General features: G+C 35.5%; 1 protein-coding gene across 28 annotated transcripts in view; it reads left to right on the top strand.

The window, feature by feature from the left end:
• Positions 1-13,415, top strand: part of AFDN (afadin, adherens junction formation factor) — a 116,088-nt gene that overhangs the window by 81,574 nt on the left and 21,099 nt on the right. For all 28 annotated transcript variants that reach the window (XR_010997415.1, XR_010997417.1, XM_068185192.1 and 25 more), the window contains 3 exons: positions 11,542-11,607; positions 11,766-11,839; positions 12,338-12,456. Coding sequence is in view for 26 of the 28 variants with exons in the window: in XM_068185192.1 (XP_068041293.1) it covers positions 11,542-11,607; positions 11,766-11,839; positions 12,338-12,456 (259 nt within the window). In the remaining 2 variants the exon portion in view is untranslated. The remainder of the gene's footprint in view (positions 1-11,541; positions 11,608-11,765; positions 11,840-12,337; positions 12,457-13,415) is intronic.

The following is a 13,415-nucleotide window of genomic DNA, read 5'->3' as shown; positions in this document are numbered from 1 at the left end:
TGCAAATTCAGGATATCCACTTGAGAACATCTTGGGTTGCCCCGTGAGAAGCACATTTAGAAGATGAGAGTATGTTCACTTGCTTGCTTTGTGTGCAAGTCAATCTTGATTGCAAACATTCTTTTGTTAAAAAAAATATTCCATTAAAAATAAAAAAACAACTCTTCAGTCTTTTCTCCTTACTCCCTTAGAGGTTTCTTGTAAGTAGAGCATCTGGATACACCAGACATAAAGTTTCTAGGTCGTTGGATGTTTCAGATGTTGGATGTACTGCTGCCAATCTACCTTTTTTTTTTTCCTCTGTGTAGCAAGACACTTCTTCTCATCTGTTTTTCCCACTCAGTGCAGTTTAAAGCTGCTGTGGAATTGGTCATAGCAGTTAAATGCTTCGTTTCTTTACCTGTTGAATAATGTTGATTATCACCAAAGTTTTGGTAATGATCTTGTGCTTATTTTGTTTAATTGGGAATATTTTGCCCACTTTTGACTGTACTTTTTCTAGCTCCAGAAACATTTGGATTTCAGCCCCCAACATGGAGGAGTATGTGACAGGGGAAAGCAGAAATATGTTGTATGTAGTGTATGGGTTGGTTTTAAAAATCTTTTTAAGTCATGGTACAACATGACTCAGTGCAGCTGTAACCACAGCTAATGGATCAGTTTCAGATACAGTAGGCTGGTTCACCTCATTTATATTTGAAAGTATTTTCTCTAATGATGACAGATTTCCAAAGTGTCTGCATTGGTCTTGAGGCAACACAGGCCTTAGCTTTCTCTGCCAAAGTGGGACTTTCTGATTTTCAAGTCCAGAAAAATTTGCCGTTGCTAGAGGTGGGACCAGTAGCTACAAAGTTGGCCTTTCTCCTGTCTCTGGGCCCACAGCAAGTAGTTCACTGAGACTTAGACTTAATATGTTTAGTACCTAAAGAAGATGAAATATGTACTCATTCAAGCTAAAGAACGACTGCAGCTTTGTGGGATGTGAGTATTTAGGTGGTCAAAAATCTTTGCGTTTGCCTCCTAGAGAGTGAATTTGTAAATTAGCTGCATAGTTTAGTAAATTGTTATTTTTTAAAATGCTTACAAGCTTGGGTTATTAATTGCTTCTAGACTAATTACTTTCCGGGGCAGTCAGAGTGAGACTTTATTCTGTTCCATAAACTTGCTTGTAAGGATGTTTATTAAAACTTGCAGAGAGCTTCTATGAAAGCTTAAGAATCTGGAATCAGGAATTAGCCTTGATAAAAATCAGTGAAATCTTCTCTGGGTGTAGGCAGATAAAAGGCTGGCATCAGATTTGATAAGCTACATTTCCATGCTATTTTCTTTAAACACATTTTATTTGCAGTTGATTCATTCTGTATTAAACTGTTTAATTTTTATAAAATATCACAGAAGCTTAAGTGGCTTGGAAAAACTGTCAGCTCTAAGCATTATGAGACATCCCAGATACCTTTAGTAAGGTGTATTAGTGTATGTGTGCACACATATATGTGATACTTACATTACTAAAATAAAATCTTATTTCTTGGTTGCATAAATATGAAGAATTTAAGAAAATCTTGAAAATTACTTATTTTAAAAGATCTATGGTTATCTGAACTAATGAAATGTTTTGACATAGAGTCTTGGTATCTGAAGCCACTTTAAATTGGAGTATTACTTAAAAAGGTTGGTGACTGTATGACACTTTTGTGGATTCAAAGTATATTTGGAGAGTGATGATACTTTCAGTTCAGGACTACTCTTTCATTTTACTATTTATGTGAAATTTGAAACCATCTATATGTATATGTACTTAAGACAGAAATGTACATTTCTATATTAAAAGATCATTAGGAAGACACTCTGACATTTTATGGAAAAATGTTAGAGTTGGTTTTTATAGTAAAACTTTTTTTAGACTAAAACATCAGACATTTTTTAATTGTTATTGAAGGGTATTTTTTAAATTATGTGTGATTTTGCCAGACTTCATTGGATGCTGTTCGTTGCTTTAGTTTTATCAGGGTGATAAACAAAGTATATGAAGCTCAACGGGTGTGGGCAAAAGAGGCTTCAGAACAAGTAATGACAGGACTTTCCTGTTAATTGTCTGGAGCAGCACTGGTTTGGTTAGGTGCTGTACTGCAGATCTGCTCTGCAGATGCATAGTTTTTCCTTAATTACTTAATCCAATTCTCCTGTTATTTTTAACAACTGTAAAAGTGTTTTTGTAATAGTTTTTGTAGTTATAGTTCTCATTATAGGTATTAAAATAACCAGGTCATTTTAGAGGTCTCCTAAAACTGCAGGAATATCGCTAACCTCACAGAAAATACATCTGGTTTGTGATCCACCTACGTTGGGTGGGGCATGAGAGTAGTTCAACTGTTAAGAGGTTAGCACCTAGTGTACAGATGGACCTTCACTCCCTCTCATTCTTTAGGCTGGGATACTAGTGGGGCCGTGTGGTGTCTCAGCACCTCCAAGCCATCATTCTGCAGGTGGCAGGTCCCCATGAGCATGTCACAGCATGGGTGGCTCACCTGGGAATGAAGCTGCATGTTGATTCTCGCCAGAAGGAGCTGGCTGTTGTTTTCAACATGCCTTTATGGCTGCTTGCCCTGGCAAATACCAAATGGGAAGGAGGAGCAAGCAGAATTTCCTCTGCCTGCTTTTAATGCTTCTGTGGTGACTCACCAGCTCATGGATAGCTGTGGTGCTGCCATTAAGAATATCTGTTGGATATTCCTGTTATTCAAACTGTGACTTTTCTATATATTTGCACTACATGGTGTGTTCTGGTTTTATGGCTGATGGAATGTATGTGAGACAAAGGTTCCTGCATCTGTTACTGACAAGGAAGGTTTATAAAACTCATATTGTGACATAGCAACACTAGCAATAAAATCGGTTCTCCTTAACTACTACGATTAAATCTGTCATGTTTATTAATTCATTACTGTGGTACTTTTGTACATCCTCCTGATGTAGGAGTAGCAATTTCTTTTTTTAGATCACTGTAGTTTATCTTGTTCTTTTCTTCATTGGTCTGAATACTTTATAGAAATAGCTGTGAAGTTTCTTTTAGTTGGGTATTCTTTAATGCTGCCTCTTTTATTTCTACAGTTTTCTTAGTGGTATTTTTAAGCAAATGCAATATTTTGGACACAATCCTTTTAGAGCATGGAGGGGCTTGCAAAATAATCCTCATTGTGCAAACAATTATGGGCTACTGTATACTGATATATTATAAATGGATGTGATGGAAAAGGATTTGTTTCTTGTTAGGCTATCCAAAAACTGAGGTTAGATTACATTATCCAGTTTGGTCCTTTGGCTTCTTTAACATGACAGAATTTTTGTAATTAAGCAGAAAATTGTACCAGGCTTAAAAGGGGCAAATACCCTTTTGGACAACAGGTATGAAATCTTTGTGTAGCATTATCTCAGCTGAGCTTTTTTTTTTTTTTTTTTTTTTAAAGCATTAAATCTACTTGGCTCTGTTGTATTGAATTAGTTTTCCTTCCATCCTCCTGCTCCCAGTGAATTTATGTGTTTTTGTGGGTTTTTTTTTTGGTTTTTTTTTTTTTTTTTTTTTTTTTGCGATTGAAGTCTGACTTGAAGAATGAAAATCCTATAAACAAACATAATATTGGGAGGAGGTTGTTTATTTTCTTCACCTTTCAGGTTCTGTTTTAGTGAGGTACTGTAGTGATTAGTTGTTTGCTCCCCTGCCCTGTGTCAGTGCCATCTTAAATATAATGTTATCAGTATTCTAGAGGCTGAAGTTGTACTGACCAGAGGTGCCAAAATTGCCTCTTTAACTGCTATGGATTGCCATAGCTGCATGAGTTTTCAGAACTCTTCCAATCTTTCAGGCTCTACAGGAAATCAATTCAGTTAATTTATTTGTTTGTTTATTCAATAAATTATTTACTTAATTCCTTTATGACAGGTGATATGTCCTGGGATCTAGCTCAGGTTTTCCAGTTATCCTACTGCTATTTAGAAGGCAATTATAAGTGAAAGTTTACAAAGTCTTTATTACATCCTAATTTTCCAAATATGAGTACTTAGCAAGCACTTTTCCTGAATTAGTTGAGAAGAATATATGTGTGTGCATGTATAAGAGCACATTTGTCAGAATATACCAATGTTATTTATATATGTTTTAAAGAAAAGTTAATCTCACAGGTGAGATTTTAATGTCAGCTTTAATGGTTGGATCTTAATGGGTTTTTTGTTTGCTTCAGTCTGACTGAATTAATTCATCTCCCAGATAAATAGTAGTGTTTTTTTTAAAGGAACTGGAAGCTCTTGCTGCAGTTCCAGCTGGTTAGCTGTTCTCTGCTCCATTCTTTGGTCATATTTTCAGGTGAAGTTAGATTTGCGTGTACTCAGCAACTCATGGCCTGTGAACAGTACTGATAGGAAACTCAACAATCATCATCATCCAAATGCCTAATAAACCCTTTCTGTGTTTCATTTCCTTGCTTTTTATTTTCCTTTGTTTTTATTTATAGCCTTAGGTTATAATTTTAGACTCCATTTTGTAAGATTTTTCTAAACATGTTTTTGTTCTGTGATAGGAATTATTTCAAACTAGCCTGCCTTGTAAAAAATAAAGCTACTCCTCTTTTCTAAAAGCTTCCCTATCTTCCTTCAGTCCAACTTTAAATGTTGTCATACCCTGTACGGGGCCACACAGGTGAGATAAAGGTAGGTCTAAGGAAAGTAGAACTCCTGGTAAGTTTTAATCTCTGGATTTATTGATAGTGTTTCATACCTCAGTTTTTCATTTATCCTCTTGACTTGCAGCTCCTTTTAGTCTATCAGTAAGGGAGCACTCCTTGTTTATTTTGTTTTTCCATGGTAGTTTGGTCACTTAAACATTTTCTATACATTTTCTTCATTTAGGTTTAGAATAATGACCCAAGAAACCATTCTAGCAGACATCTGTATGCAGAAGTGTCCTGTGTTTATTTTTACCTTCCAAGCAGGATTAGAAAATCTTTTGAAATTCCAGTTATTAAAATTCCAGTTAAATGGAAAAGTTGTCCTTTGTCATAGATTTCCAACCTGTAAAGCACAGCAAATTTAGGATTAATTATTCTCATACTCTTGACTAAACTCCAAGTGCAATGTGTTAACATTTTTCACTTGTGCTCTTTTAAAACATTTAATTACTTCTTAAGATAAGTGTGAGATTAGTAGAAAATCTTGATACAGGTATTGCATCTCATGTAAATGTGTGGCTTCATCTTGGATACTGGATTTAATAGCTTGCCTCAGTTTCCCCTATGTGTTGGCTTTCTGCATCTTAAAAATGAATAAGCCCAAGCATGGAGAAGATTATTTTCAAGAATCTTTTCATGCTTTGCCTCAGAGACCTAATAAAGCTCTCTGGAAAAAAAGGGGGGCAGGAACATAACACTTTTGTCCCATTATGAAATTACATGAGTAAAAGTGCATTGTGTTTTTTAGCCAGATGCATTTTCATCAGTTCTACATGTGACATTATCTCCATCCCTTGCTAAAGTTAGGATTTTTTTTTTACATTTAGAAGGGGGAATGGGTGGGTCTTGGCAAAATTGGGAAGTGTCTTTTCAGTGTATTTGCTATGCAGGCATTCAAAAGCTTAAAAATGAAGACATTTTCTACTCTGTAGTTTTACTTCTCTGTGTGGGAACCTGCATGTATGTGGGTGTTTGTTTTGCAATTGTTTTAGGGCTCAGCTCCCACTAGAATACAGTTGTTTTGCAGACACTACACTATTGCTTGAAAAGTGAATAGATGAGCAATAGTAGGATTTAGGAATTTCAAATGGTTTAAGTTGTTGGGTTGAAAATAATGTTATTCACTAAATAAAGGAATGAACCTCCCTTAATGATCCAGGCCCCTCCTAGCAACCTCCTTTCCTGCCCTGTTATGAACAGTCATGCTGTTCTGTAAACAGTTTAGGGAAGCTGATTAAGTTGAAAACAAAGCTTGTGTTTGGGAGGAGGGGAACTGGAGACAGGGATCAGTTGAGTCTCCAGCCAGGTCTGTCATGGGACTTCCCACAACACAGTAGTGCCTGCGCAGCTCCAAGTGTGAGACAGCATGGGAGCAGACAGGTGGGTTTCTTCCTGACATTCTGTATCAGTGCACTACTACTGTCACTGTAATTAATTTATTATCACAGGACTTAAACAAATTCTGAAATGTGTGGATAGCGCTTCACTGCTGGCCTCCAAACTAATTCTCTCTGCTTTATGCACTTTGTTTGTGTATAAAGGTTTTTGTGTATTGATTATTTAACTGGATTGTAAAAGCACAGAGTGGAGGTGTTTCTCATATTGAAGCTTAGGTCTGATGTACATCAGGTATAAGCACTTTTAAATACCATATTCCCTTCTTCAGTCCCCAGTTCACTATTTGTTGAATTATGTTCAGCTAAGATCTTCCTTATAGAACTTTTTTTTTCCCCCTAGGGTTCTGTTTTGGCTATGCATTGTAAAAGTCGATATTATTTAGAAGTCTTCAGAGTAGTGCTATAGTCAGTTCAGTTCAGGAATATTGTCACCCAGGTAAACTGAAGCAGCAGGAGTAGTTTAGTGAGATTTTTCCTTAAATTATTACTTACAGGGGAGGATTTGCCAGTTTTTTTTCTCCAAAGGGTATCTTTCACTTTCTGCAAGGATCGCAGGAAAAAGTTGCATCAAGTGTGAAAGAAAATGGGTAGATTGCTACCACTAGAAAGTGTGGTACATTGGATGAAGCTTTTTTGAATATAGAATATCTTACATTATTTTTTGAAAAATACTTAAGGTTTTCATGATTTTATATTTGGTTACATATATTTGAGAGAATATGCTGTAGGTTTCAGTATGTTAATCTCAGGGAAAGGGAATAAGCCATCTCTTTATGCTTACTGCATTCTTGCTTTCCACAGTCATCTGACTCCTTTACAGTTGTGTTCTTCTCTTTGGATTAAAAGCCATATGGATACACATGCTTCTGGTATTAACGGTTGGAGAGAATAAAGAAGGTTTATCATATTTTTGTTACTGATACACACGTTATTGCTTTGTTTGTGGGGGAATAGTTTTAATTATGTTGACCTTCACATTCCTTTGAAAGAAAAGCAGTTTAATAAGTAGTTCACAAAGAAATCCGTTTTATTGTAAAGCCAGTAAATGAAAACAGGAAAACCCAAGTGGAGTGTATGAGAATTTTATTCACTTTGGAGTTTAGTATGGGTGACTACATATTAAGAACCTTTTTGTGTTTCTGAAAATTATATATTTACTCCTAATGCAGCCTTCTGGAAGGTAGAACCAAAGCAAAATCAAGTCTATTTCAACAGAAATTAGGAATTTGGATTCAAGTTACCGTAAAGCATAGGGTAAAAGTTGAAGGGAAGGCGATGAGTTGATTTTAAGGGTATTTAGTGAGAAGTCTTCCCAAGCTTGTGAAAGCACATGTGTATCGTTAGAAACATGTTAAATGACATGTAAATTAGAGGAGAAGCTCACTGGTCCTAAAAAGACTTGAGTAGATGTGGTAACTGATAAAGACTTTTTTTTAATGTAATCTGGACAGAGATTTATTTTTAAATAATTGTCATGCTTTCAAAATGCATTACTTTTGTATTTAAGTGAGATGACTTGGAGCTAATACATCTGCTCATAACTTCCTTTAAAAGAACAGGAAAGAGATCGACAAACTGTATACATATCATAAAAACATTGGAAAAGAAGCAAGGAGGAGTAAATGCCAGCTCCTTTGAATCATAATGAAGAATTACTGTCAGGGTTAGAGTATAGGCACATTTAGAGCAAAAATCCAACTGATACGGTATCTTCCAGCTGTGGTGCCTTTATCCAAAGAACATAACAAAAGTGTAAGATCTTTTTCTCCTGGGAGGAAAGGCTGGGAGAATTGGGATTGTTCAGTGAGAAGTAAAAGCCACAGAGTAGCCTAATTGTGGCCTTCAATACCTAAATGGGGCCAGCCAGACAGCTGCAGTAGAAAGGCAAGACAAGGGGGAATGGCTTTAAACTGAAAAAGAATAAGTTTAGATTAGATGGTCAAAAGAAATTCTTTACTGTGAGGGTGGTGATGGATTGGAACTGGTTACTCAGCTAAGTGGTGGATGCCCCATCCCTGGAAGTGTTCAAGGACAAGCTGAGTGGGGCTCTGAGCAACCTGGTCTAGTGGAAGGTGTCACTGTCTGTGCAGAGTGGGTTGGAGCTTGATGGTCTTTAAGGTTCTTTTCAACCCAAACTACTCTATCGTTCATCCTGGTTTCTAGCTTTCTGTAATTTCAGAGTGCACTGTATCTGTTTGGTGGGGTTTATGTTGTTTGGTTGGTTTTTTTCTCTAAAGCCTCAAAGAGCCCTACTGAGAATCTTGGATTCTGTTTACACTTTGGCATCTTTCAGCAGTCTTGTTCCTGGCTGTTTACTAATTTAATTATGAAATCCTATGGAAAATGTTTTGCACGGTGGAGGTTGGTTGCATTTTGTTTGTGTTTTACTATTTAAAGCATGCTAGATGTGATAGGAGAAGTAAGAAAGCATTTTCTACTGACTGATGAGAGAGATGATAAATAATTCTATCAGTGCAGCTCCTAATCCTATTGGCCTTCAGTTCCTTGATTGTTGCTGAGCTGAGGAGCTCATGTGTCTGCTTAGTTGGTTCTTTCAAGAAAGATATTCCGTTTTTCTGATGATTCTTGTTATCACCTGAACCTTATGGCTCTGTTAGTGTCATTTTGTAAGGGAGTAATCAGAATTCTAAGCAGTTTTCTAAATGTGACCCTTTTAGCTTTGTAGTGACTGTAGTGATTTTTGCTTCGTTCTTTTCTGTTCTGCTGGCTTCCAGATTTCTGAGCTGATACAAGATGGCTCTGAAAACAGTGACTAAACTTTAAGAGTTAAAAGTTAGTTTAGAAACCACTCATATGGGTATTTGTGCAATTGAAAATGTTTATTTCATCACTATCTGCAAACCAATATAAGCCACATATCAATGGCTTATACAGAAGTTTTCAACTTTGTTTAATGTGCCTAAGAGTCATAATCAAGCATGAGAAAGGTAATGTATATGGATGAATGTGTAGTGTCTGATGCAATAAATGAGTACCAAAGTTGCATGATTAATGTGTGCACTATTTTAAGTGGCAGTGCTCTTCCAAAGCTTTGCTTGTTTTTACCTAATCATTATGTGAGACCGATCTTTGTCTGAATTTCTGGACTTAAGGGCTTCGAAGAGATTCCTGCTAGCATCCTTTGAAGTTAGGACTGAATAAAAATGCTGTCAGTTCCAGGTGGCTTTAGAGGAATCTGGTTTTCCTTGGTCAGTGTGGCCACCAAGAAAAGCTGCTTTTTGGTTCCTGCAATGACAGATGTGATGCATGAGGTTATAGCTGCAAGGGTGGGTGGGTGAGTTGCTGTTGATTCTTTTGCCCTTTGGAATTCAAGGCGTTTGCCTTCAGGTATACTTAGTGCCTGGAGGCAGAGGAAGGGACATATAAACGCTATCATTTAATTTTCAGTTCCCTGCAAGGAAAGGTGGTAACTGGTTCTGCCATCAGTGCCCTGATGGGAACCAGGGCCTTAGGAAGTTGAAACATTATTACTTCACATTTGAACCAGTGTAGTACATATTCACCCCATTACCGCTCCAGCGTTCAGCATCATGTGATCCATCTGCAACTCTTGGTGTTGACTTATTTGTTGAATCTTCTATTGGTACATTTAGTTACAATATTACTATTTGCCTTTTTTTTTTGGAACACATAAGAGCATGGTAAACAGCACATACATTTAGGGCTCCTCTGCAAACTTCTGTTCCTTGTGAAAACTAACAACTTTTGATCCATTATTGAACCTGTTATTAATACACAAGGACAAGCTCTTTCTTATTGTGCGTCACCTTGAAGTCTTGAAGAACTCCTGCTAAAAGATCTTGTGATGTCCATCTTGGAAGTCTGGGTGTTCAGCTAGATCATCCTTCCTCATATACATCTTGGTTGCTTAAGGGAAAAACAAAGAGATATGTGAAGCATGATTTTATTTTCCTTTACATTTATCTAGCTGTCTTCTGACTTATGTTTCTCATAACTTCAGCCAATTTTTCTGGTATAAAGTTAAAATTATTCTGCAGTTACGGCCATGTTTCTTTAGAGCTTTAAAAAAAAGGTAACTAAACTCTCTTAATTTATGTTCTTTCTAGACAAAGAAAGTATCCGTATTTCAGTTATTTTTTGCATTTTTCCTTTTTATCTAAAAGTATGACTTAAGCAATTATTATGAAAAAATTGGACATGTAGAATGTTAATCTGGAATCATAAGACTTGAAGGAATTATTTTTCTGCATCTTTTGTGTAAACATTTGGGATTAACCTAAGACTTAATGAAAACAGGTCTTTCATATATGTAGAAAACCATGTCTGTGTAACACTAGCTTCTGAATAATGTTCACCTTGGTTCTTATTTTACTCTGTTATAACAGTGGGGGCAATGCATGCTTTTACTGCCAAAACAAAAGAGTTGAAAAGGAGGAGGGAAAAAAGGAGGAAGCTATATATTCAATATCAAAGCAACTTGGGGGGTTATATTAGAAAAATGATGTTAACAACTAAGTCTGTGCTGTGTTGAAAACATACTTAGCACTCTCCTAAGTGACTTGCAGAGTAAAACAGCAAGTTTTAACTTTGTAAAACTTGCTGTAGTAGATAAATGACAAGTCATAGTCTTACATTATAAGAGACAATTTAAAGGTTTGTGATACTAACATTTGGACTGATTTGTGTGGTGTCTTGTACATTGGAGCATGTGGATGACACAACAGCATGGCTTGAATAGATGCTTCCATTCTTGTATCTTGGTATCTGTTGGTATCTGTCCTGTAAAAAGTTCACTGTTAACAGTCCTTTCAAAATGTAGCAGAACACTTTTGAGGAAGATGTTTTATGAACAAAATTGCATGGTTTTGCACTAGACTTAAATATTGGCTCTGTCAATTCTGAAATACTTATGACTGCTTTACTTGTTTATGTAAAGCTAAAGATACTCTCCCTTCCTTTACACTGGCTCCTTTACAGTCCTAATGAATGTAAAAAAACACTTGTATTCCTTTTCATGTAATCTGCAATTTACTTCGTTTCACTGGGGTACAGTGCTCTCTTTAAAAAGATAATACAAAGAGGTATTAATAACAATGTGTGTAAAAGTGCAAATAACTATTTCTTATTAGAAGGAGACTAGAGCAAACTTCTTAAGTATAAGTTTTAGTTAATGTATTTTTTTATTCAAACTTGCATTAAGAGCAAATATTCTTTGCTTCTAACAAAGCTTGCAGTTTTAATAGGCCTACTATTAATTTTTTCACATGACTTTAATTGAATGTAACTCTTCTCTGCATAATTGTTTTTTCTCCAGTTTGAAAATATATAAAAGTAATGAAAAAGTAGAGGTTTACTTAGCCATGTAAAATTTTGATTAAAGTTTTTAAACTCCTTAAGAGATCAAATATTAAATAACTAAATTAATGCCTTTTTCTCTGTAGGGTGCTGGTCAAGACAAACTTGGAATATATGTCAAGTCTGTTGTGAAAGGAGGTGCTGCAGATGTGGTTAGTAATATTCTTAATCATCAGTTTCAGAAGTAGTAAGAGCCTTCAGAAATGCTTGAAAATCCTTTGTTTACTAGTTTGTGTGAATGAATGATTGTTTTAATGGAGATCATGTTGGCATTGGTGTATGAATTTTCTTCTGTTGAATACGTATTTAGGATGGTCGTCTGGCAGCAGGGGATCAGTTGCTTAGTGTGGATGGTCGAAGTTTGGTGGGCCTGTCCCAGGAGAGGTATGGAATGCTTTCCTTGGTTGCTTTCATACAAAGAAAATGTTAGCTTAATAATGTACTGAAAGAGCTCATTTTTTTTACACTTTAGGCTTTGTCTTGGCATTTGATAACTGCCTATAGATAACCTTAGCAACAAGTCCAACTGTTTGTGTGCTATTTTTCTCTTCTTTTCATATGATATGGGTTATTTATATAGAAGAGATTGTATTATACATTTGGATTTTGCTTTTGAACAATCTTTATTTAGGTCTAATTTTAAATACTTTGGCTTTGACCTGTGAAGCAGAAACTGGGACTAAATAGTACTTGCCAGTAGGTATTGTCTGTGCGCATAAGCCTATCTTCTTGTCATTATCTTGTAATTTTTTTTCAAAGTGATTTTAAGTATTAATCTGAAAAAGAGTTCTTTGTCAAGCAACAGATTACTGATAATAAGTGTGACTAAGTAATACAGTACCTAATTTAATTTTGTTTTATTTGCTCTGCCTTTTTTTGCAGGGCAGCAGAGCTTATGACTAGGACAGGTTCTGTAGTAACACTAGAAGTAGCAAAACAAGGAGCAATTTACCATGGTCTGGCAACCCTGCTTAATCAGCCATCCCCAATGATGCAAAGAGGTAAAGATACTAATACTGATGTTAATAACAGCTTTGTGAGTCTGCCTTCTGCATTCATAAGAATGCAGAAAATAGAATAATTTATAGTATCTTACCAAGTATTGCTATAATACTAAATCAGAAAAGAAATATAATTGCACAGAAAAAAAGGAAATTTCCTTTCTTATCAGAAATTCATCTGTTTTTAAATACTGCTTGAAGTTTTCCTAGTCTAGTAATTAATAAATCCTTTGCATATGTACCTCTCAAAAGTTAATTATGCATTTAAACACAATTCTTATTTAATTTTTTTTAACAAATGGAGTATGATTAATATAAAGGGCATTAAACTTAATGGCATTTTTGTCCCTTTCATAAGAGCTTCTCTCATCTCAGAATATGTCTTTCTTGTAACCACAGAATGCAATGTAACTAGTAGGAGAGAAATAAATGGGAACAGAAGCTCTGGAATGTATTTTGCCATTGAATTTTAATGGTTTCTTTAAACTAGAAATGTTGAAAGATATCTCCTTAAGTTTAAGTGTCTGATCATAAGAAGTTCTTGGATGCTTCTCCAATGTTTTATTTTTATCATCCTACTTCAGGATGAGAAAAGATATATTGAAGTCCAATATAAAATAGTATTGTAAAGGAAATAATTTTGTCAATGAAGACATTTTCTACACATAGGGTAGTACCAGTGTAGGAAAGAATGGGTTAAAAGAACAAATCCTTATTATCACAGTTGACAACACCATCCCAGATGCCATATGTCTCAGTCATTCAGAGACCTTTCAATATAACATATTTAGTTTTTCCAATTGTTGTGGTACCTTGTCAGAAGTTCTTGAAGAATACAGATTGAAGGAATTCTGTATATTTGATACAAGATTTGGATTGCGTATTTGAAGAAATATTTTTAAATCTAGCATTTGCTTTACTGGGAACTTAATTTTTAAATATAAGCTTAAGGTGGCTCT

The sequence above is a fragment of the Anomalospiza imberbis genome, chromosome 3 (assembly GCF_031753505.1).
Source record: "Anomalospiza imberbis isolate Cuckoo-Finch-1a 21T00152 chromosome 3, ASM3175350v1, whole genome shotgun sequence".
NCBI classification, from domain to species: Eukaryota; Metazoa; Chordata; class Aves; order Passeriformes; family Viduidae; genus Anomalospiza; species Anomalospiza imberbis.
The sequence above is the reverse complement of the archived record's forward strand: the minus strand, read 5'-3'. Positions and strand labels throughout refer to the sequence as shown.